The 25,718-nt window shown below is 35.1% G+C and overlaps 1 protein-coding gene across 1 annotated transcript in view; it reads right to left on the bottom strand.

The window, feature by feature from the left end:
* ERR (estrogen-related receptor) overlaps positions 1–25,718 on the bottom strand; it is a 136,413-nt gene that overhangs the window by 83,771 nt on the left and 26,924 nt on the right. The window contains exons 2-3 of the mRNA XM_090407404.1: positions 22,435–22,662; positions 13,181–13,436 (exon numbers count right to left, since the gene is read on the bottom strand). Of these exons, the coding sequence (XP_090263530.1) occupies positions 13,181–13,436; positions 22,435–22,662 (484 nt within the window). The remainder of the gene's footprint in view (positions 1–13,180; positions 13,437–22,434; positions 22,663–25,718) is intronic.

The raw sequence follows: 25,718 nt of genomic DNA, 5'->3' as shown, positions 1-25,718 counted from the left end.
CATGGAGAGAAGAGGCAAGAAATAAGAAGTCTCACTGACAGTGATGTTTTCTCCCTGGTGCAGGACAACCAGAGTGTACAGAGGATTTGAAATTGGAAGTGATCACTATTTAGTCTTGAGCAGGATAAAACTGAATTTCATATCGAAAAGAATAACATGAAAGAAGTTTTAAAGCAAATAAAAGTTGAGCAGCTCTCAGATGTGAACTGTAGACTAAAATACACAAAGATTATTGAAGAAAAAATGAAAGAGTTTGAGAACAGGAATCAAACCTTGGAGATTCAGTGGCAAACTCTGAAGAAAACATTGATTGATTGATTCTGCCAGAGAGGCATGTGGTGAGGTTGTCTGCAAGAATAAAAAAATCAGAACTCCATGGTTCTGATTTTTTTAACACAGGAAGTTAAAGAAGCAGTGAAGGAAAAGAAGAAAGCATATCAAAAGTTCCTGTCAAATAAGTCAACTTGTGCTCTTAGAGAATACAGACAAATGCAATAATGTTAAACACTATGTAAAACTAGCTAAACAAAAGTCGTGGGAGGACTTTGGCAAGAATATAGAAAATAAATATCAAGAAGGTGGCAAAATATTCTGGAGGTTGTTGAAGAAGCTTAGAAATGGATGAAAGAGTGCTGTAAAAGGAGTTAGAGATGATAAAGGTGGCATGAAAAGGGGAGAAAAAGATATCCTTGAAGTATGGAGTAATTACTTTGAAAAACTGCTAAATGAAACAAGCAGTGATGACAGCACAGTGGTAAAAAACACTGACCAGGCATGCAGTCAGGAATACATATCCATACTTGAAGAAGAAAAACCATCAAAGGCTTGAAAGGAGTAGATGATATTCGACCAGAAATGCTGAAGTATGGTGGTATGAGTCTTACAGTGGATGCACTGATAATTCAGAAAGCCTGGACAGAGGGACGAATTCCTGATGATTGGAGTAGAGCTCTCAATAGTACCCATCTATAAAAAGGGAAATAAAACTGAATGTGAGAATTACAGAGGTATTTCCTTACTGAGTGTTCCTGGCAAGATCTATGCAAGTATACTTGAGAAACGGTTGAGAAGAATTGTGGAAGAAAAACTTGGTCAAGAACAAGCTGGATTCAGGCCAAATAGAGGCTGTCAGGATCAGATCTTCACTTTACGACAAATAGTCGAGAAAGCATGGGAATATAACAAAGATCTCTATTTGAGTTTTGTAGATCCGGAAAAGGCATATAAGGTGCCAAGAGAGAAGCTATTCAATACACTACAGTTATGTGGTGTCAATGGGGCATTATATCAAGCAACACTTAGTCTTTATATGAGTTGTAAGTCAGCAGTTAGAATTGAAGGAAGTACAGGAAGATGGTTTAATGTTAAATCTGGTGTGAGACAAGGATGTACATTATCCCCTCTATTATAGATAATGAATAACAGAGGGGATAATGTACATTCTTTATGAAGGCAAGTGGTATTAAACACGATATCAAAATTGGAGATGTTAATTTCAGCTCTTTGCTTTATGCGGATGATGTCAATCGTCCACTCATCAATCCACTTATCAATAAATCCACTACGAGTCTGCAAGATTCCTAGACTAAATTGAATAACTGTTGTAATAGATATAGTATGAAGGTCAGCAATAAAAAGACAAAGACAATGAAAATAGGCAGAATTGTTGAAAATGTCAACTGCATTGTGAACGGAGAACCTGTGGAACAAGTAAAATATTTCACCTACTTAGGCACGATTTTTAGTGAAGATAGTAAAATAATATGGAAATAGACAACAGAATCAATAAAGCTGGTATAGTAGGAAGTCAATTGAATAAATTCAAATGGAAAAAATGAGAAATTAGTCAGAACACTAAATTAGTTGTATACAAAACAGTGTTGAAACCAGTTTTAACTTATGGATCTGAGAGCTGAGTCAGAGGTAAAACACTTAACCAGAGACCACAGATATGAGAGTCCTGAGAAAGATTACGGGCATGAACACATGGCATCAATGGCAATATCATATTAAAAACGAGGATATTAGGAAAGAACTTGACATTGTCAGCATCCAAGAATGCGTTAGCAGAGCTAATCTCAGGTGGTATGGTCACTTAAACAGAATGGGCGAAGAAAGATTATCAAAACAAGTGTTTCTCTGCCAGGTTGGCAGCAAAACGACCCAGAGGAAGACCAAGATATAGTTGGATTGATATGGTACAAAGTGTCTTAGACGAAAGAAATATAAGATCTGATAATGTTGGAGTCTTGACAAGTAACAGACTGATTTGGAGGAAAATTGTAGATAGGAAGTTAGTAATGATGTAATTTTTTTCATGTAGTACTATCATATCCTATACATTCCTTGAGGGTACATGGCAGGAATTTGATGATGATGTTTGAGCGACTACAACAACTTTAAAAGTCTATGAAGTAGACAGTGGCAGACAGCAACATTTTCCTCATTAACTGGGAAAAAGCTGAGAAAGATTGTATTGTCAGTTTTCTCTGCTTTTTAAAATCTTGCTTCTTAGCAGCTTGCCTTCATGTTCAATATCTTCACTGGATACAAAAAAATAATTCTATGGTAGCAATGTTGTGAGAAAAAAAGTCAAACACTGTCTGTGGTGATAATATGCAGTTTTTAGTAGTCATCTGAAAGCTTGCCTTTGTCACCAATCATTTAATGATCTCCCCCCCCCCCCCCCCCCAACATACAAAATGAAATGTGGTGTGGTCTTGCCATGTGATGTGGCAAAAATTGCCAGCAAATAAACAAAGATCATCTTTGTGGTTTAGCCATGTTAACAAAATTATTTGGTTTTTTTTGTTTTCTTTTTAATCATTCATTCATTCATTTTTTTTTGCTATTGTTACATGGTACACCACTCACGATCCTCAAAAAATTGTCTTAATATGTACTAAACTGACGAAAGATGTAACGAAAAAATTTCTTCATTTTCAAAAGGCTATCTAGGAATAAAACAACACAATTGGACCATTACTTTATACACACTCATCAAGGGTATATTTCATAAAATTTAATATTTTTATTTGACCTCCCCCACCAACACAACTTTTTTTTTTTTTTTTTTTAACGTTAACAGTTTTTAATTTTTTACAAATTTTGAGGCAACTGTTTTCAAGGTGATTTTGGATATACATATTTCACTACATTTCAAACACAGAAAATAGACTTGTGTGTTCAAGTGCCACATACAAAATGGGAGAAAAGGGCATTTAGAAAAACTAAAGACAAAAACAAACAATTTCTGAAAATTCAAATAAGAAATCAAAAAAGGAAGACACCTTGAACATAAAATGACAGTAAAAATCAGAAACTGGACAATCTGGAAATAAGGCTGCAATTTTTTTTTTTTTTTTAAACCTAGATGGCACCATATTAGGACTTGAGTCTTGTGTTGCATGCTGCAATTACTTATACTAGCCCCACTGTTACACCAGATTGTGGTTGTCTTGCTTTTGTAACAAACTTTGTATTGTGTGCTCTGAAAATGCTGGATATAATACCAGCAAAATATTAGCTTCTAAGTTAATAAATAGTTATTTTCTTATCCATCTTTGTTCATATCATACTGTGAAATCTATTACAACATGTCTGACGAACACATAAGCTTATCCATGTGTAAGGCTGCAATTAATCTGAAAATCCTCTGAAACTGTAAATTTCATTGGATCTGCCAATTAAAAATGACTACCACAAATAATTAACAGGATGCCAAGAAAATCAAAAAAAATAAAAAATCCATCTAAAGGATAGAGTACCTAAATAACTCACTTTCATCAAAATACAAAATCAGTGATCTTGAATTTAACTTTTAATTTGATGATTTCACATGGAACAACCCAGATACCACATACCTGGTATTTCTGTAATTCCTCAAGCTCCACCTCTCTCTCTATCAATGCTTCTTATGTCGGTATCTAGCTTCACTTCTGCTAATTTTGAGGTTGTTCTTGTAACTTTTCACAGTTCAACCTCCTTTCATCATGATCTATATGTCTACATTGACTGAGAAATAATGATGCATGAGCCAATCTGTACAAGTTACACGTAGACACAGCTGAAAGATATTTAATTAATATAGATTAACTACAGATATTTCAATTCACATATCGTGGATCATCGTCAGTGTAATACAGTTGGAAATCAAAAAAATAAACAACAATGAAGGTATATGGAGAATGGTATCTTTCGTTATATGCAGTTGTGAGACAGCCAGGTAAAAGCTGATGCTATTAGGATCGACTGAAGTGTGTGTGTGCACGTAATAAAAACTTATATAATTAGACAGTATAGTTATTAATAATCATTTCCCAGATTTTTGGCATGGAGAGTCCATTGTTAAGGTCGAGATTTGGGGGATGAAGTACTTCGGAACTTTCTTTAAAGAGACACTCACATTTATGAGATCATCTCTGTAGTAATTTGGCATTATTCCAAAGGATTCTGTGGCTAGTGTTAGTAATCCTATGTTCTGTTAGACCTAATTTCTTCCATTTCTTGGAGGAAATGCAGAATGGTGTGCAAAAAGGCATATTGAACAGATCAGTCTGTCTGTTGAAAGTAATAACTTATAGTTGCACGAGAGATGAAATTCCATCTCTACTGCTACCTGGAATCTATTCAGTCTCATGCAACTGCAGGTCTTTCTACCTTGAACAAACACACCAATCTTTTTCTATATGCCTTTCTAAACACCAATTCTACATCTCCTCCATGAAACTGAAAAAATTGGGTCTAGCAGAACATGGGATTACTAATACTAGCCAAGGATCCCAATCTTTTGAAATTATGCCAAATTATTACACTGATGTTCCCATATTTGGCATTTCCCATATCTCAACCTTAACGATGGACTCTATGTCAAAAATTTGGGAAAGTATTATTAAGAACTATACTAGTTTTATTAATAAATAAAATAAAGTAAGAACTATACTGTTCAATTACATAAGATTTCAATTACACAAACTTCGTTTTTTTAAAAAATTACACACACACATCAATTGATCCTAATAGTACCATTTTTTTTTTTTTTATCTGGCAGTCTTGGGACTGCATATAAGGAGAGATTCCATTCTCCATATATCTTCATTGTTATTTAATTTTCAACCCTATTATGCTTACAATGATCCATGATATACAAATCAAAATTTCTGTAGTTAATCGATCTTAAATATTTTTCAACTATGTCTACATGTAACTTACACAGAATCTACACATGTGTAGTTTAAGCCAAGATGAGTAGTACAACTTAATGATGAGTTTAACTTAATTGAGTAGTACAATCACACTAGTCTACACTCCCACCCCCTTGATAACAAATTGATATTTAATATTAAAATAAAATAATCTGATTATACTTTGATACTGAACGAACGAGGATGGGCTGGCAATTTGGGATTTAGCCGACCAAATTGTATTCTTATTGGTTAAACCAAAATAAAAAATGATGGTACAACATGACAAAATTTCATGCCGGCTGGGGCGTCGCCCGGTTAAACAAGGCCCCCGTTGTTTTCGCCAGGGAACCAGGGCGAACAGCGAAAAGTCAGCTACTGGAACAAATCTGAAAACAAACCCCAACTCAACATCACCAGAGTTAAAGATCGGTACTATCAACGTAAGAAGCCTGAATGGCAAAGAAATGGAGCTAGCTGAGGAATTAGATAAGTACCAGATCGACATAATAGGGGTGACTGAAACAAAAAAGACCAAAACTGGTGAGATCTTTCTGAGCAATAAATACAAAATGTTATATTCAGGCAATGACAATCAAAGAAAAGAAGGAGTAGCCATAGTATTCAACACAAAATACGAGGCTAATCTTCTTGAATGGCAGTCAGTCTCAAGTAGAGTAATGTGGGCAAATATGAGAATGGGGAACTGGACAATGAGACTTATTTGTGCCTATGGTCCCACAGAAGGTTCTACTAAGGTAGAAGTGGAGGAATTTTTTGAGGCTTCAGAAAAAGCAACTGACACAATGAGAAAGGAAAAGTTGGTCCTTGTTGGGGATCTAAATAGTAGAGTAGGAAATGATTGTGAGACATACAAAAATATTTTGGGAAAATTTGGAGAAAAGAGCAAAGCTAATAATAATGGCAAATATCTGTTGGATTTCTGCTCAGGACATGGACTGGTTATTACTAACACCATGTTCCAACATAAAAATGTGCACAAATTCACATGGAGAGAAGAGGCTAGGAATAAGAAAAGTCTCATTGACTATGTTATTGTTGATAGTGATGTTTTCTCCCTGGTGCAGGACACCAGAGTGTACAGAGGATTTGAAATTGGAAGTGATCACTATTTAGTCTTGAGCAGGATAAAATTGAATTTCATATTGAAAAGAATAACATGTAAGAAAGTTTTAAAACGAATAAAAGTTGAGCAGCTCTCAGATGTGAACTGTAGACTAAAATACAGAAATATTATTGAAAAGAAAATGAAAGAGTTTGAAAACAGGAATCAAGCCTTGGAGATTCAGTGGCAAACTCTGAAGGAAACATTGATTGATTCTGCCAGAGAGGCATGTGGTGAGGTTGTGTGCAAGGATAAAAAAATCAGAACTCCTTGGTGGACACAGGAAGTTAAAGAGGCAGTGAAGGAAAAGAAGAAAGCATATCAAAAGTTCCTGGCAAATAAGTCAGCTTTTACTCTTACAGAATACAGAGACAAATGTAAGAAAGCTAAACAGTGTGTAAAACTAGCTAAACAAAAGTCATGGGAGGACTTTGGCAAGAATATAGAAAATAAATATCAAGAAGGTGGCAAAATATTCTGGAGGTTGTTGAAGAAGCTTAGGAATGGAGGAAAGAGTGCTGTAAAAGGAATTAGAGATGATAAAGGTGACATGAAAACGGGAGAAAAAGATATCCTTGAAGTATGGAGTAATTACTTTGAAAAACTGCTAAATGAAACAAGCAGTGATGACAGCACAGTGGTAAAAGACATTGACCAGGCATGCAGTCAGGAATACATATCCATACTTGAAGTAGAAAAAGCCATCAAAGGCTTGAAATGTGGAAAGGCAGCAGGAGTAGATGATATTCGACCAGAAATGCTGAAGTATGGTGGTATAAGAGTCTTACAGTGGCTGCACTGCATAGTTCAGAAAGCCTGGGCAGAGGGACGAATTCCCGATGATTGGAGTAGAGCTCTCATAGTACCCATATATAAAAAGGGAAATAAAACTGAATGTGAGAATTACAGAGGTATTTCCCTACTGAGTGTTCCTGGCAAGATCTATGCAAGTATACTTGAGAAACGGTTGAGAAGAATTGTGGAAGAAAAGCTTGGTGAAGAACAAGCTGGATTCAGGCCAAATAGAGGCTGTCAGGATCAGATCTTCACTTTACGACAAATAGTCGAGAAAGCATGGGAATATAACAAAGATCTGTATTTAAGTTTTGTCGATTTGGAAAAGGCATATGACAAGGTGCCAAGAGAGAAGCTATTCAATAAGCTGCAGTTATATGGTGTCAATGGGGCATTATATCAAGCAATACTTAGTCTTTATTTGAGTTGTGAGTCAGCAGTTAGAATTGAAGGAAGTACAGGAAGATGGTTTAATGTTAAATCTGGTGTGAGACAAGGATGTACATTACCCCTCTGTTATTCATTATCTATATGGATCACATTATGAAGGAATGTGGTATTAAACCTGATATCAAAATTGGAGATGTTAATGTCAGCTCTTTGCTTTATGCGGATGATGTTATACTTCTAAATAAATCCGCTACAAGTCTGCAAGATTCTCTGACTAAATTGAATAGCTGTTGTAATACATATGGTATGAAGGTCAGCAATAAAAAGACAAAGACAATGAAAATAGGCAGAATCATTGAAAATGTCAACTGTGTTGTGAATGGAGAACCTGTGGAACAAGTAAAACATTTCAGCTACTTAGGCACAATTTTTACTGAAGATGGTAAACTAAATATAGAAATAGACAACAGAATCAGCAAAGCTGGTATCGTGGGAAGTCAATTGAATAAATTCATATGGAATAAGAAAGAAATTAGTCGGAACACTAAATTAGCTGTATACAAGACTGTGTTCAAACCATTTTTAACTTATGGATCTGAGAGCTGGGTCAGAAGTAAAACACTTGACCAAAGACTAGAGACTGCAGATATGAGAGTCCTGAGAAAGATTAGAGGCGTGAACAGATGGCATCAATGGCAATTTCATATTAAAAATGAGGATATTAGGAAAGAACTTGACATTGTCAGCATCCAGGAATGCGTTAGCAGAGCTAATCTCAGATGGTATGGTCACTTAAATAGAATGGGAGAGGAAAGATTAGCAAAACAAGTGTTCTCTGCCAGGTTGGCAGGAGAACGACCCAGAGGAAGACCAAGATATAGGTGGATTGATACAGTACAAAGTGCCTTAGACGATAGAAATATAAGATCTGATAATGTTGGAGTCTTGACAAGTAACAGACTGATTTGGAGGAAAATTGTAGATAGGAAGTTAGTAATGATGTAAATTTTTCATGTAGTACTGTCATATCCTGTACACCCCTTGAGGGTACATGGCAGGAATTTGATGATGATGATGATGATGATGATTAATCTACTTAACTAATTTGGCCAGGAGAACACACACACAATTTATAGACAAAATATACTATTAGCGCTGGGTGGCAGATAGCATAGCATGATGTAGTTGGTAGATTAAGTAAGGAATGGAGATAGTAAGTCATGTGATGTAGAATAGAATACCCTCCTTAAACTCCATGGAGGTGTGGTGCAGTACAGAAATTTGCTCATCATCAATTTTCTGATATGTGCCCTGAAGGGGTGTCCAGGCTACTAGATCAGCATTACAGAAGTTTCTATTATTATTAATCTCCTATCAACATTTTTTTTTAATTTTTAGAAATTTGCTTTCTTTTATAAATGTTTTAAAAATTAGTTATCAATTGACAACCACAGACAAGTCTTTGCACAGTAAATTAAAACACTAAATTAGCTGTAGCCAAAACAGTATTCAAACTAACTACTTATGGATCTGAGAGTTGCATTAGAAATAAAACAGTCCATAAGAGATTAGAGACCACATATATGAGAGTTCTGAGAAAAATTAAGGCAGTGACCAGGTGGCATCAATGGCAGAATCATATTAATAATCTTTGGCTGGCGTTTACCAAATACCTTGCGAATGCGATGTCTCTTATTTTGGACAAACTGGCTGTTCTTTTTAAAAAAGAATAAAAGGACATCAATATTATATTGATTATAACAAACCTCTGAAGTCTGGTCTGGCACAGCACAGTATTGACTCTACTCATAGTGTCCAGTGGAATAAAACAGTTCTCCTCCATAGATGCAGATTCAAATATGAACGCTTATTCAAAGAAAGTTGTGAAACTATCTTACACCGACTGAATTTAAACAGAAATGACTATGTCTTTCTCAAAGATCTGAGAGACTTTTATCTTATGTAAAAAAAAACATTTATCTTAATAGATTAAACCTGTTATTTCTATTATTTCCTAGCATGCGGTAACAATTGTATATTAATAGGTGATCCACCGAACGTTTTGCTTGTATTCCATTCCTATTACTGTTACAGACACTGAAGATGTACTATTAATTTTAGTACGAAATATCTGTCCTTTTACTAATTAAAGATATCACTGTAGTTTTTACGTGTTGCTTTATTATTTAATTACTATACCACAGGTTCCACTAAAAATCAGAATCATCATCCTTCACGGGGAAGAATTTACTAAACTAACAGGAAAATTATCGGTTCTACAAGGTAAGCTTCGAGCACGGATTGCCTTCCTCAAAAAGTGCCGTGATACTAAAGTTATTCCCACTTTCGCTGGATTTAAAGAAACAATTCGGTCTCCTGGAGCCCACTCTATTTATATATGCGCAAGTTTTTCCTTAATTCATAATCAACTTCGTACTGCCAAAAAAGAATTAGCTTCTAATATCAATTCTATATCAGTTCTCGAAGAAGACATTTCAGCTGTTCTTAATGAAGAATTATTGGATATTGTTCTTCGCTTATCAAAACAATCCTTATCCCGGTCTTATGAGAGAATTTTCAAAATCTTATGCAAAAATACAACTCTTTATATAACAAGCAAAAGAAAAACCTTACCTCTGACAGTACATCTACAAATAAATGGATTGTAAACATTTCCGATCGCCCATTATCCACTGCTGAAACCAGTGCTTTAGCAAAGGGCCTTAATTTGGCTGTTATTCCTTATCTTGATTTCTTACATAATATAGAACGCAATCTATCAGGACTTCCTAGCGAAGATGCCAACAAACTACGTTTTGAAGTTGCGACTTCGTTATTCAAAAGCAAATTACCTCCATGCAATTTATCAAATGCTGAAATTAAAGGTCTAACTTCCTTAAGAAAAGATAATACAATATCCATTTCTAAGGCCGATAAAGGATAAGCTATTGTAATCATGAATAAGACTATGAGACAAAAGTATCCAGCCTATTAGAAGACACCACAACCTACCAAGAGATCACACGTAATCCTACTAATTCACAAATTAAACAACTAAATAAATTACTTGATGAGGTTATAAGTTGGGATCCTAACTACATGGATAAAATATGCACCTACTTTGGAAGAACTCCTTGTCTTTATGGACTCCCAAAAATCCATAAAGAAGACTGTCCTGTACGACCTATCGTAAATTGCATTGATTCTCCAACTTATCGGATTGCAAAAGTATTATCACGTTCCTTAAGTACTCTCACTGGTCATTCCAGATCCTATATAGAAAAACTCAACAGATTTTCTTGAAAAAATCAAGGATATTAAAATTACAGATTCTGAATTGTTAGTCAGTTCTGACATCATTTCTCTTTCACCAATATCCCATTAACCGACACAGTCAATTCTTTATATGAAGATTGCCCTCCAGATATCACAAGGATATTCAAATATATCATCCACGCAGGTTATTTCAGTTGGAAAAACAAAATCTATAAACAAATTGAAGGTAATGCCATGGGTAGCCCTCTGTCTCCACTTTTGGCAAACTACTATATGAAACAATTCGAAGATACTATGTTCTCATCCATTCATCCTCAACCATCTCTTTGGCACCTTTACGTCAATGATGTTTTTGCTGTTTGGCCAGACACACACTGAAGATGAACTTTCCACTTTTCTACAACGGATAAATAACCTTCACCCACATATCCAATTCACTATGGAAAAAGAAAACTCTGGTACTTTACCATTTTTGGACATCCTCCTTACTAGAACGTCTTCTGATACCTTATCTACAAGCATCTTTTGAAAACCCACATTTACTGGCAGATACATTCACAAAAAGTCTGCACACCACGTCTCAAAAATTTGGCATTCATAAATCTCTAATTCATAGAGCAGAGCACATAAAGTTTGCTCTTCCCCAACAATTTTACAACAAGAACTTTCCATCATTAAAAAGTTAATGGAATCAAATGATCACAACTCCAATCAAATCCAACAGATACTTGACTCTTATGTTCCAACACCTACAGTTTCTTCAACAGTCCGCAGAGTTCCTATTCCATACATTCCAGGAATCTCAGACCCTATAGGAAGAATTCTGAAAAAGTATCAATTGATTCCAACATATATCCCTATCAACAAAATTTCTTCTTTATTACCTTCTAGAAAGGATAAACTGTCTTCTCTATCTTTGGCTGGCATTTACCAAATATCTTGCGAATGCGATGTCTCTTATTTTGGACAAACTGGCTGTTCTTTGGAAAAAAGAATAAAAGAACATCAATATTATATTGATTATAACAAACCTCTGAAGTCTGGTCTGGCGCAGCACAGTATCGGCTCTACTCATAGTGTCCAGTGGGATAAAGCAGTTCTCCTCCATAGATGCAGATTCAAATATGAACGCTTATACCTGTTGGCAACTCGTAAGGTAAATATGACCTCTCCTATTGCTTCTGCCTTAGTATCTTCACGTTTGGGTCTGCCTTCCACTGACGAGACTTCAATAAAGGTCAAAACCGGTCTGGGTAGTGGCCATTCCCTTAATGCATAGCAGTATACATGTCTGCAAGGAGATGTGCTTTGCATTATGGGAGATACTGAGACAATGAGTGATGAGAGCTTGGTCCACGTTTGCTCGGAGTTGCACCACCTTACCTCAGTCCTGAAGATATTTTCAGGTGCAAACTTGGTTTGCTTACACTTGGATAAATGATTAAACTCAATTTATTAAGATCTGATATTACTGGAGTGCTGACAGATAAGACTAATTTGGAAGAAAACTGGTGATAGGAAGTTCACAATAATGTAAACTTAATCATGTAGCATTATCATGGTGTCCTGTACACTTTTTGAGGATACATATTAAGACTATCTTTTCTAAAAAGATATCTTTTCAGAATCCATCTTTGATGTAGGCAAGTAGGATTTTTTAATTCCAAAACTCAGAAAAGGAGAACATTAGTGTGGGACACTTACTATTTCACTCCATGATACCAGTTTACAATTGGGATCACAAGATGGCATCAATTATCTGTCATATTCTCAATGCATGCTAGGAGAGGTCACACTAATTTTCCAGTGAATGACGTGGACTGGCTGCCAAATGATTTCTAGAAGACAGAGCTAGAGAATGCCAACTTAGGGGGCATTCTCTAGCTCTGAAAAGGCATAGATAATCCATCCATCCCACACACACACACACACACACACACACAACAGGCTCTAGTGTATGCATCACATTCAATATTGTCTTTCTTCTTTTCCCTACTAATTAAAAAGAATATTTGTGATGTAAGACAGATCTAAATGCTGAACATTTGGAGGTAGCAAGTATCTTAACATGCATCTACTAAATAGAGATGGAAACATTATGCCACACTCTCTCTTTTATAGTTCACACCCCAAAAGTAGACGAGCAATACAGTATAAAAAGCTTTTTTGTTTTTTAATAAAGTTATACTTTCAGGTGTATTTCAAAGCACCGCTAAGTGAATGCACTATGGTTTCTCCCATCTAATTCTGTGTGAAAAGGGTGTAATGCATGTAATTTCTGGTATAATCCATAATGTACATTTCTCCTTCCTACCTCATTTGTTCACAACTACTATATAAACAACTGATAATATACATTGCTAGCTGGTGAAAAAAACAAAACAAAAAGTTTTGACCCATTTTTACTCACCCTGAATGGTCCTTTTGAAAAATGCCTTGCATGCCTCACATGAAGCAACTCCATAATGGAATCCTGATGCAATATCCCCACAGACAAGGCATAGCCTTTTAGGTGAATCCCCAGATTTTCCTTCAGAATTGCTAACTCCAGCATTACATGTGCCATCTCCTGGCATAGTACTGGAGCAGAACATGTCCTGATGATGACTTTCTGGACTTACTGGAGGAGATGGAGAAGGCTCTGCAATGTCACTAGGATAAAGATCCTTAAAGAGAGAACACAAAGTTTTTTTTCAGTTGCTATAATACATACATACAGACATAAAATATATACTTATACGTATACACAAAACTTTTTTTTTTTGCTTAAAAAAAGCTATTTATGATTATGATAGAGAGTATCATTTAGCATCAACTCCCAATATATAAACAAATATAAACTTCTAAAGCTCTGTCGATAAACCTTGCCAGATGGCAAAAATATCATCCATAATAAACTATGAAGATGAAATTTCTGATAGGGTGGTGGTGATGGTGGGGAATACAGGATACTACGATAGTAATAATGTAGGCTTATCATAAAATACTAACTTCCTGTTGACGATTTTCCTCCAAATTAGTCTATTAGGATTCTAATACTGTCAGATCTTATATTTTGGTCTTTCTAAGGCATTTCTTACTGCATCAATCTATCTAGATCTGTCTCCATTTGGATCATTTTTATTATCCAGGCATCAAACACTTATTTTGCTAACCTTTCCTCTCCCATACATTTTGAAAAATTATGGGGACAACTACCATGTTATAGAGCAAAACTTTAGTTTAATATAAACCAGAATCAACACTCCACGTTTCGACCTTCATATCAATGTCATCCTCTGGAGCATACACAATATATACAGAGAAACAAGCTGAATTTCAACCAATTAGTATGGAATAGTTTCTTAAAGTCCTAAAGTATGCTAGATACTAAGTGGGCTGAATATATGCCATCCAAATTTTTGGAATTTTTATGGCACCATTATTGTTGAGATTAGGATGGTTAATCAGAATTTCACAGGCTTCTTTAAATTTTCTTTCATACCAGGTTTTTATATGATGTAAAGAGCAGGTACTTTTCCAGTCAATTTGGTGTAGGGTGTTGAGAGCATGATCTGAGAGGCCTGCTTCACCAAAATTGTTATATTTAATGTGGCTTTTGTTTTACGTATAGGGATTGTACATCTAGTTTCATCAATATAAGATAAGTTACAGGTGCAGTAGATGCAATAAACTCCAGGATGTGCCAATAGGAGGAAAGGATCCTTAGAGGAGTTGAATATGTTTTTTAATTTTATAGGTGGTTTAAAAGTGGCATTGAGATTATAATGGGGCAGGATTCTATTGATTTTTTCTGATAACCCTTTAATGTATGGGATGGCTATGGTTTTACTGTAATCTATATTCTTTTTGATGAAGTTTTATGAAGAACTTTATTAATAGTATTTTTGTTATATCCATTATTTATAAATGTGTTGCTAATAATTTTTAATTCTTGTTTAAGAGCTTGTTGATTAGAGCAAATTGTTATAGCTCTGTTTTTAAGGGTGTTAATGACTCCAAATTTTTGCAATGGGTGGTGATATGAGTTAGCATGTATATATTGGCCAGTATGTCTTAGTTGCGGTAAACCATGAAGGATAGACTGCCTGAGGAAAGACATGCGACCAGTGTATCGAGGAATGGGAGCGAGTTCTGATTTTCAATTTCGATAGTAAATTGTATGTGTTCATGTTGTTTGTTCAAGTGGCTAAGGAATGTGTTTAATGTTTGTTGACCGTGTGGCCAGATAACGTAAACATCATCAACATATCTAAGCCACACTGCAGGTTTTAGAGTAAAGGAATCAAGAGCACTTTGCTCAAAAGCTTCCATATAAAAGTTAGCAATTGGCAGGGATAGCGGTAAGCCCATGGCCATACCTTCTTTTTATAGGTAAAATTTATTTTGCCACACGAAGTAACCAGAACATAGTACGCGGACAAAGAGGGCCATAATGTCAGGCAGAAATTTGTTCCGTATGAGAAGAATTGTGTCATTGATTGAGACATTTGTGAAAAGGGCAGAAACATCAAAACTAACTAATAAATCACCTTTGCCAAGTGTTATGTCTTTAATTTTGTTTATAAAGCATGGTGTGTTCTTTATATAGGAGGGGGAATGACCTATCAACTCCTTGAGTGTTGACACTAATTTCTTGGCTAGGTGGTAATTAGGACTGTCTATTCCTTCAACTATCGACCAAAGTGGAACGTTTTGTTTGAAAGGACTCTCCTCTCCCATTTGGTTTAAATGACCATACCACCTTAGATTAGCTATGCCTGCACATTACTCAATGCTAATCATGTCAATTACTTCATAATATCTTCATTTTTATAGGACACTACCAATGATGCCATCTATTCACTCATTTTTCTCAGAACTTATCTGTATTCTCTACCTTTTTATCAACTTTTATTTAACTCGTCTCTCAACTCCATAAGTTAAAATTTGTCTGGATACTGTTTTCTATACTGCTAGCGTTTTAGCTAGTTTATTCTATGTCTATATTCATATGCAAGTTCATTAAAAAATTGTGCCTAAATAGCAGAAATATTTTACTTGTTCTCTAAGTTCTCCATTCAGAATGCAGTTGATGTTTTTAGTTTCTGTCTATTTTTATAGTATGTCTTTTATAGTACTTATTTTTATATAGGTTTGTAGATTGTACGATTTCTTTAAGAGGATAACATTATCTGCATAATGTAGATATCTGAGTTGAATATCTCCAACCATCTTCATTATGATATTAGGGCTAATACTACTTTATTCATTATGTGATCCACATAGATGATGAATAACAGTGGAAATAGTGTGCACCGTCTTACATATTATTTTACATCAAACCATTTTCCTGTAGCTCATTCAATTCTAACTGATAACTTTAGACTATGTATTGCTTTGCATAAAGTCCTGTTTATTCCCCCCCCCCCCCCCATATAAATGTAACATTTTTAACAACTTTTCTCTTGGCATCTTGTGTATGCCTTTTCAGATCTACAAAACTTAAATATAGGACCTTGTTATATTCCTATGAATTCTTAATTATATATATCTTAAAGTAAGGTATATCTGTTTGGCCTGAACTCAACTTATTCTTCTCCAGGTTTCTCTTCCACAATACAGTCCTCTCAAAATATGCATGCATAAATCTTACCTGGAACACTCAATAGAGAAATTTCTACTGAGAAAATTGATTACTACTTCCCAGCAGCACTCCTCCTCCTCCTTTCTTGCCCTTTCTATCCTTGCAAAAAATACTGTATCCTTCCATTTCTATTCCCATTATGATATCATCTTCATTCAACCATTTTGCACAAATTATGGACTCTACAACCATGTTACAAATAATTATTTTATTTTAATTTCAAGAACGTTTCAATCTTCATATTAAGGTCATCACCTGGAGTATACACATATATATATAGAGACAAGCTAAATTACATTTCAAAGAGTATGCTGAAGAGACAATGATTTGATCAACAGTTATTCTACTGGCCTGACCTCTAGTGAAGATAAAATAAAATTACAATAAATAAATTAATAAATTTATTTTATGAAATAAAATAAAATAAATTAATGCTGTTCACCATGTAACACTATAGGAAAGGATTCATTCAACCATGTTTCACTTATTCCAATGATTTTGGGGCGAATAAACTCGATCACTGAAACTGTTTCATCCCCTTATTTCTGATACTTCTGGCATTTGTAAACAAACACAGTAATTCATTTTTAGGTCTATAATCAGTCCTATCCAAGTCACTGGTTGGTTGCGATTTCTCCATCACACTTGCCCTTGTCCTTTATCACCACTTATATCCACTCAGTCTCAACTTCCACACCCACTCCATCTCCATAGACATTCACTTCTGACATCTAGAATATCTTTACCTTCAGTTTTTATGTCACCTTTATCATCTTCAGTTTCTTTATGGTACTCTTTCCTCCATTTCTAAGCTTGTTTAATAGCTTCCAGAACATTGCCATTTGAGTGATATATGTTATCATTTTCTATATTCTTACCAAAGTCTTCACGTGTTTTTTGGTTTAGCTTCTTTTACATGTAGCTTTTGCTTATTTATGTTTTTCCTTGATATTCAATAATAAATTTAGTTTAATCCTTTATCCAAGTGTAAGCAAACAAAAACTTCCAACATCTTCCTCTGAATCCAGAGAAATTTAATAATAAGGTGAGACACCTTTTGGCATAGGTAAATATGAGTTCTCCATTACTTCCACCTTAGTATCACCACCTCTGGGTCTGGCTCCCACTGATGAGGCCTCAATAAAGGTCAAAACCGGTCTGGATAGTGGAACTTCACTTAATGCATAGCATTATACATGTCTGCAAGGAGATGTGCTTTGCATTATGGGAGATACTGAGACAAGGAGTGATGAGAGCTTTGTCCACCTTTACCATGAGTTGCCTCAGTCCTGAAGATACTTCAGGCGCAAACTCTGTTTGCTTACACTTGGATTGGATAAAGGATTAAACAACATTTATTATATTCTAACCAAGTGGGGGAAAAACTTCCAACACCTCGATATTCCTTGACACCTGTTCATTGATTTACTTATTAGGAACTTTTGATACACTTTCTAAGTCCTGAAGCTGAGTCTCCAGTCCAACTTCTTAAGTCTCCCATGAAGTTTGGATTTTTCTATTCTTGTAAACAACTTCACCACACATGCCTCCCTGACCCTTTGGTTCGTGTTTTGAAACTTTCATTTTCACTTGCTAATATTTGTATATTTGGATCCACAGTTCACCTCTGAAAGCTGATCGACTTTCATTATTTCTAAAACTTTCGTACATATTTTATTTTCAGTATTATATTCATCTTTTCTTTCTCAAAACTAAATGATGACCACTTTCTATTTTAAATCTGCTATATATCCCTGTTCTGAACCGACAATAACACTTAAGACTTATTTCTTGTATCTTCTCTTTACATCAATTTGTATCTTTATGTTGAAAAATGGTATTGGTAATGACTAGTCCATCCTGAACAGAAATCCAGCAGGTACTGACCATTACAGTAGCTTATTATAAAACAACACGTAAGTCCACAGTAATAACTTTAATTAATAAATAAGGTAGATATTTCGTACTAAAAATAATAGTACATCTTCAGTGTGACAAACAGATAGGAATAGAATACAAGTAACGAATATTTGGTGGATCACCTATTAAAAATACGATGTTGTCGCGAGCTAGGAAATGAAAGAAATTAATAAATAATAAATATTTAAGATAATTAGTTTTTTAATGATACATAAAATAAAGGTCTCCCAGATCTTCGAGAGAGAGAGGCAATCATTTCGATTTAAATTCGGTTGGTGTAAAAAAAGCTTCACAACTTTCTTTAAAGAGGCGTTCATATTTGAATCTATGAAGTAGAATAGCTTTATCCCATTGGATATTATGGGTAGTGGTAATACTATGTTGTGCTAGACCAGACTTCTGAGGTTTGTTGTAATCAATATAATATTGATATTCTTTAATTCTTTTTTGCACAGAATGGCGAGTTTGTCCAAAATAAGAAACATCACATTCATCTGGTAGACTTTTATTTTATGTAATCATTAAAAAACTAATTATCTTAAATATTTATTATTTATTAATTTCTTTCATTTCCTAGCTCGCGACAACATTGTATTTTAATAGGTGATCCACCGAATATTCGTTACTTGTATTCTATTCCTATCTGTTTGTAACATTGAAGATGTACTATTATTTTTAGTACGAAATATCTACCTTATTTATTAATTAAAGTTATTACTGTGGACTTGCATGTTGTTTTTTAATAATTATACTATGCCACAGGTCCCTCTAAAAATAAGAATCATTACAGTAGCGAGCGAACAAATTAATCCATACAAGCCAAAATTTTATAAAGTTTTTGGTTTTGTTTTTATTTTAGCTCACAATAATTTTGGTTTTAGTTCACAATTTTGGTTGGGTGCTGTGTGTTTTAACTATCTCTATGATGTTTATTAATAGTGTAAACAAGTTGACATTTGTAGTGTTTTATTCATTTTGTGTAGCTATAAAATGGATACATCTCCAAGAAAGCGTTCATAAATATGTATGCACACATCCACGACTCAAAGACAAATGCCTAACGAGTGTGGTGTTGGTTTGGGTACTGTTAATGCAATTTTAAAGAGATTTAGGATTCAGGAAGACAGGTACCTTTTTTCTCCTGACAGAAAAGAAAAATATGGGCCAAAAAGGAAAACTACACTTACTCAAGATTTTTTACTAGTTAGGAAAAGCTAAATTAATCCAAAATTGTCTGCTGCAGAGATAACAGCTAGTGGGATTAATGTTTCTGACATGACAGTCCATCGAAGATTGTTCGAAGCAGGGAGGACTGCCCACAGACCAAAAAAGAAACAACTGTTGTAAAAGACCATGCAAAAAAAAGAGGCTCCAGTGTGCAAAAGTGTACGAAAATTGGACTGTTAGAAGTGGAAGAAGAAGGTTCTCAGATGCCATTTCTTTGTCCAAGGAAAGCAAGTACTCTATGTTTGCAAATCAGTAGCTGAGAAGATGTCTCCTGCTCACCTTCAAGAAGCTCCTAAACACCAAGTTAAAGATGTTCTGGCCGTTTTTCCCATGACGGTCCAGGATCACTAGTGCCTGCTGACGATATGATGAAAAGTGACCAATACATAAAAATATTGGAGAAAAAACAGTGGTCCCACAGATCCAGAAAGACAAAGAACTTATCTTCCAACAGGATCTCACTCCATGCCACAATTCGAAAAAAATGAAAGTCCTCAAATATCACAACATCCAATTGCTTCAGTGGCCAGATAACTCAATATACTGACAATTAACTCAATATACTGACAATTAACTCAATAGAAAATTTTTGGCCATAGTGAAAAAGATATGAAAAATTAAATTGTGATACAAAGAATAACTTAATACAAATCATTATAAAAGGATGGTTTCGAGATGCAGAAATAAGAAAAATGTGTTCTATGTTGGTAGAGTCCATGCCTAGGGAGTTAATGAACTTATTAGGAACAGAGGAGCACTTATAAATTATTAGGTAAATTTGTACTTATTTTCTTGTGAAATTAAAATTTTCTTCAAAATGTGAATGTTCAGATTAATTTGTTCGCTACTGTATTATTATTCACTTTGCTCCTTTGTCTAAATTTTCCTATGAAACACTTCATATACATGATGCTGACAAATTATTTGGACACCTTACATGCCATGCAAATATTGAGGGAGTGTCTGTGTAAATCTGGGAATAAAAGGTGGGATGTGCTACATATTTTGCAACGTACTTTATGTCAAGATGCCATATTCAGCTGAACTGACAGACTTCCAACGTAGTATGGTAGATTGCATGTAATACCAGTTGTCTTTCTGTCCATGACATTGCTACCCATCTCGGTAACCGAGATCCACCACTGCTTACATCATTCATAGATGGAAAGTTGATGGTGCTAACAGCAGGAAAACATCCTGGGAGGCCACTGACTGAGATCGATGAGCTCTGCCTCTTAATGTTCGAGCATCTCACAAACCATCAGCGACAACCTCACAGTCAACCTGGAAATTGCTGCAGGACATCTGTCATCACTAGAACTGTCCACAGAGAGTTGCATGCCTTAGGTTACCATGGCAGATCTGTTGCGAACAAGCCAACCCCCCCCCCCCCCACACACACACACAACGGAACAACATTTGGACTGATATCTTTCACACTGTTCCTGGACTGTAGATGATTGGAAAAGACTTTGTGGTAATGGTATGGGGACATTTCAGTTGGATGGGGTCCATTAGTCCATTGGTGGATGCGCCTCAAACCATAACATGTGATGGCTGCCTGGATAACCTCCTGCTTCCAACACTGTGGAAGTACTTCAGCAGTGGCTCTTACATGTTTTGGCATACTCCTTACATGCTCTACGCCATATTGCACTGTGTGTCTGAGACGAGACTGATTTCCACAAAACAATGTTGAAGTGTTAGACTGGCCAACTCAGAGTCCAGTCCACAACTCCACTGAACATCTTTGAGACAAATTAGAATGCCGAATTTGCTCCAGGCCACAGTGTCACAATCATCAGCAATGGAGGGGGGGGGGGGGGTAGCTTTGTGTGAGGAATGGAAGAATATTCCTGTTGTGACATATCAGAAATTGGTTGAAAGCATGCTCTGAAGGGTAGTTGCTGTAATTCAGGCCAAAGGTGGTCCCACTCGGTAGTACTAGAAATATAATTAAAATGCATTTTTTTTGACCACAACTAGGTGTACAAATATTTTGTCAACATAGTGCATATTGGTATTCATATCATCATAGGCTATTAGGATCTCTGATTATGTATTCAAGTTGCTCTTTGACTGTTGTGTCCATTACTGTTCTGCAGCATCAAGCTCTTATCTGGCATATTCTTTTATTGGTCTTTTAGCTTTCACAGGGTATTTTACTATGCACAAGTTTTTCATTTCATTATTGGTGTTTTTGCTCTTCTCTCTCCTGGATGGTATATGTTTCTGAGCTGCATTATCATTGTTAGGATTAAGAATGAATATTAAACTTCAGTTTCAGTCCTTTTAAAATACTGTTTAAAGGTAACGTGTTGTCCATGACAGTTGTTCTATTTAATTTGATGAATTAGAACTTCACTTTCTTCAAACAAACTTTCGAGTAGAAACTGGCTTTTATGGAAGACTAATTTTAATTTAGTGAGTCCTGCATCTCAAGAAATCATGTGATGGGCAAAACTCTGATTTGTCTAAACTCTTCTTATACAATCCTTGTGCTATTCTAAAAGGTGCGCTCACCAACCTTCATTTGATCATAATTGTGAAAATCCATAAGAATAAGGAACCCAACAGACTCCTGAGGCTAGTTTAGAAAACAGACATTAATAATGAATGCAAATATAAGATGTTAATTCAAAAATAAGGCTTTCTTAAAATAGGACAGATAAACAGTTCTTTTTAAATTTAGACAAGAAATGATAATGATTTATTTCAGTGCTGAGTACAAGGAGCATCCCCTCTTCCAAAGAATGATGCCTATCCTCTAAATACTGCTTATTAAGAATGATAATGGTTTCAATATCTATGCATATCTCTTACTGACACAGGATATCACATTAAATAAAGCAAATATAATTAGAATAAGTACTGACAAATAAATAACTTACCAAGGTCATCTGCTCTGGAGACTGGCAGTGTGATTTGGTACTTCCCACCACTGGTCCCATAGTCCTACTGGAAAAATCTGTTTGACCATTTGAAATTGCAGAATTTGAAGGAGAATACATATGAGGAGATTGTGGACATACTGATAGTGAGCCACTGCTAACATCACTGGGATCTTCAGTCTTTATTTGAGTTACTATTACACTGCTATGTCCAGCCATTACAGTGTACTAATAAAGTGTAAAATGAAAAAGTGTGTTACGTAATGTTATGAACATATCAAAATAAATAAATAAAAATTAAATTAAATAAAAAAAAAATCAGAATTCACTGGATTTCAAGCCAGCATCTTTAGAGCACAAAAATACTTCTGTTTTTGTAATGGACAAAAAAAAAAAAAAAAAAAAAAAATAGAATGTTGTATTGAGGGCTTTGTAAAGTCAGATAAGGAAGTTTATTCACAGCTGTTATGTTAGAAATGGCCTTAAAACGAATGTCTGCCAAATTTTTGCACTACATTTCTAAGATTAGGGGAAGTGCTATACAGCTGATACTGACTAAAAATAGTCTCTTGGACCTATAGTGACTTTATGCATTAATGTAGTTTTCTTTCCATTTAATTCTGTGTGAGAGCAATCTATCATTATGGCATGTCAGGACTAAAAGAACAAAGCATGGTGTGGTAGTCCTGATCTTCTTCCATAATGATTAATGCCCTTCAAGACATGTTCACAGATTCTTGCCTATTTACAGTAGGCCAAGTTACAGGATGGATGTGTATCTTAAACATGTCATGGAGATTATTTGCAGCACTTCATGATTTTTGGCATTTGTTAAGAACTTTGCCTATGTGATCTTGTGTAGTACACTAAAACAATTTTGATACTGTTTGCTTTCAAAATGTGTCCTTTCTGTATGTCATCTCCTTATATAAGAGATGAGAGAGAGAAAAAAAAAACCATGTTTTTGTAACTGCATCTTCTTACTGATCAATTGATTGATTTCAAACATCTTTATCTAATGATTCAAGATAATAACCACTGTGTATTATGGTTCTCAATGCAAGTCACTTCACATTCTCTTTTGTATATTACTTGAGATGGCATAAGTCCTGTCTCTAAGAGTTCTAATGATGCCCTCATCCACAACAAATGGATGAAGTGTGGTTTGTGTATTCTACCCAGTGGAAACTGCACTTCATTTTGCATCACAAAAGGTGCAGTTTACTGAAAAATCCCCTAAAATTAAGCACTTCGAAAAATGGTTTTCTTTTTTTAGTTTTTAAAAACTCAAGCTGACTTTTTGTGATGAAATGATGTGATGGACTTTTAATTTAATCAACTGTTCCTTGGAATCAACCAAACCTCCTTCACAATTTTTACCAGTGACAAGTTCATGCTGGTCGGCAGAAAACCCACTAGTAATTTTAATTTCAGGCAACATCTCATCCTAAAATTTCTCTACCTATGACACTGACCACAGGGAATTACTGGTAATGTGAATAAGAAACCATACAACTTTCCTTGGAGTTATCACAAAGAAATGTCTTTAAAAATTTGCAAGACACTTATTGAAGACACTACTGAACTGCCAACACAACTTCACACTAAGACAGCTAACATGAGACCAAACAAAACCAGAGTAAGGAGCAGGATGGCAAATAACATGTTGAGCCTTCTTTTGTCAACATACTTGTTTGATGAGTCACAGACACTTATGTTCAATCTTGTTTGTACAGCTCTGCAATTCTTACAGTTCAAAATGAAAATTTTAGTGTTTAATATAATTCCTATTCATATTCTACTCTTTCCTTGCACATAAAGTAACTTCATGAGTGGGTTACTTGTATATAGAGGTTAATGACTTCACATCAATTGCCTTAGTATCCCTCCCATAATGCATAGCATTATACATGTCCGTAATGATATGCACGTTGCATTATGGGATGGATAGGTTAGGTTAGGACACAACTATATCCTGAGGGAAGTCCTAACAGAAAAACCTTATGATGTCTTGTAACAGTATACCTATGAAAAAGGGAAACTGTATCAAAGCATTCTTAAAGTCTCAAGTAATTCTCAACTCTAATTTTCTTCTTAAAGTTAGCCATGCTTTTTTATATAAAATCTGGTTTGGCCTATAATTTGTCTATGGAGAGTGGAAAACAATTTAGCTAAGCAGTAGTTATGTGTCAAGTCAATACTAGCAAGTTTTATGAGAATATTTATGGGTTGTGCTTGAGCAGCCCATAAATGCAAGGGGATCTAGCATGATGTTGACATATTTTATCTCCAGTAGAAGAGTATCTTAAGTATGCATTTCTCATAAAACTAGAAATATATTAAGTTGACCAGTGAGATTTAATAAAAACTGTACAAGCTAACCTATCTCAAAACAGAGCATTTAACTGCATCACTCACACACACACACTTTTTTTTTTATATCAATCCTACACATGAGAGGTCAGAAAGACCTATAACATAACAGTGTGTGTGTGTGCACATGCAAAGAAAAATCCTATGCTGAACCCTTTAAATTGACTTAATAAAGCCAAACCAAACCTTGAATTACTATAACTGCATGCATATTATCTTCAAGATACAGATAGTGATTGCCTTGAATAGACATTAAATTTGCACTACATGCAACTACTGTATTATTTATGCATGTGATTGATGTTGTATTCTAATGTCTGCCTATTTATGAAGGCGATTGTCAAGCAAATGCATTTAATGTCACAAATGTAGAAATCATTATAGTACTGCTATATACTTCAACTACTCTGTGAGAATGTATCTATCTAAAACGCATATCGGCAACCCCTGGCCCATGGGCCGGATCCAGCCCTCTACTTCTTTTGATCCGGCCCTAATCTATTTCAGCGAAGTTTGTGTGATTCATGGTGGGAGAAAACATGGTGTGTTCTACTAACTCACATTAAGCTGACATCATATGACTTGCGCAAAACACACTATATTTTCTCCAATCAAGGTCTCTTTCTCACTTTGACTAGCGGCGTGTGTGAACGTATTACAACATGTCAGTTCGGTACTTGTGTTGGTGTTGTGCTTTGTTCGGTGCTTGCGTTGATGTTGTGTTCTGTTCGGTGCCTGCAGTGTAGAAGACAGTTTTGTTTGACAGTTCTGAATATCGCTTATAAATTTGGGACAATGTCAGGGGTTACTGAAAAAAAAAGAAAAGTAGATGCAGAGAACCGTCAATTTCAAGATAACTGGACAGAGGATTATTATTTTATTCTGAATAAAGGTTTGCCTGTATGTTTACT

The sequence above is a fragment of the Typopeltis vanoorti genome, chromosome 17 (genome assembly GCF_054136105.1).
Source record: "Typopeltis vanoorti isolate ZY-2024b chromosome 17, IOZ_Tvanoo_1.0, whole genome shotgun sequence".
Taxonomy (NCBI): Eukaryota; Metazoa; Arthropoda; class Arachnida; order Uropygi; family Thelyphonidae; genus Typopeltis; species Typopeltis vanoorti.
The sequence above is the reverse complement of the archived record's forward strand: the minus strand, read 5'-3'. Positions and strand labels throughout refer to the sequence as shown.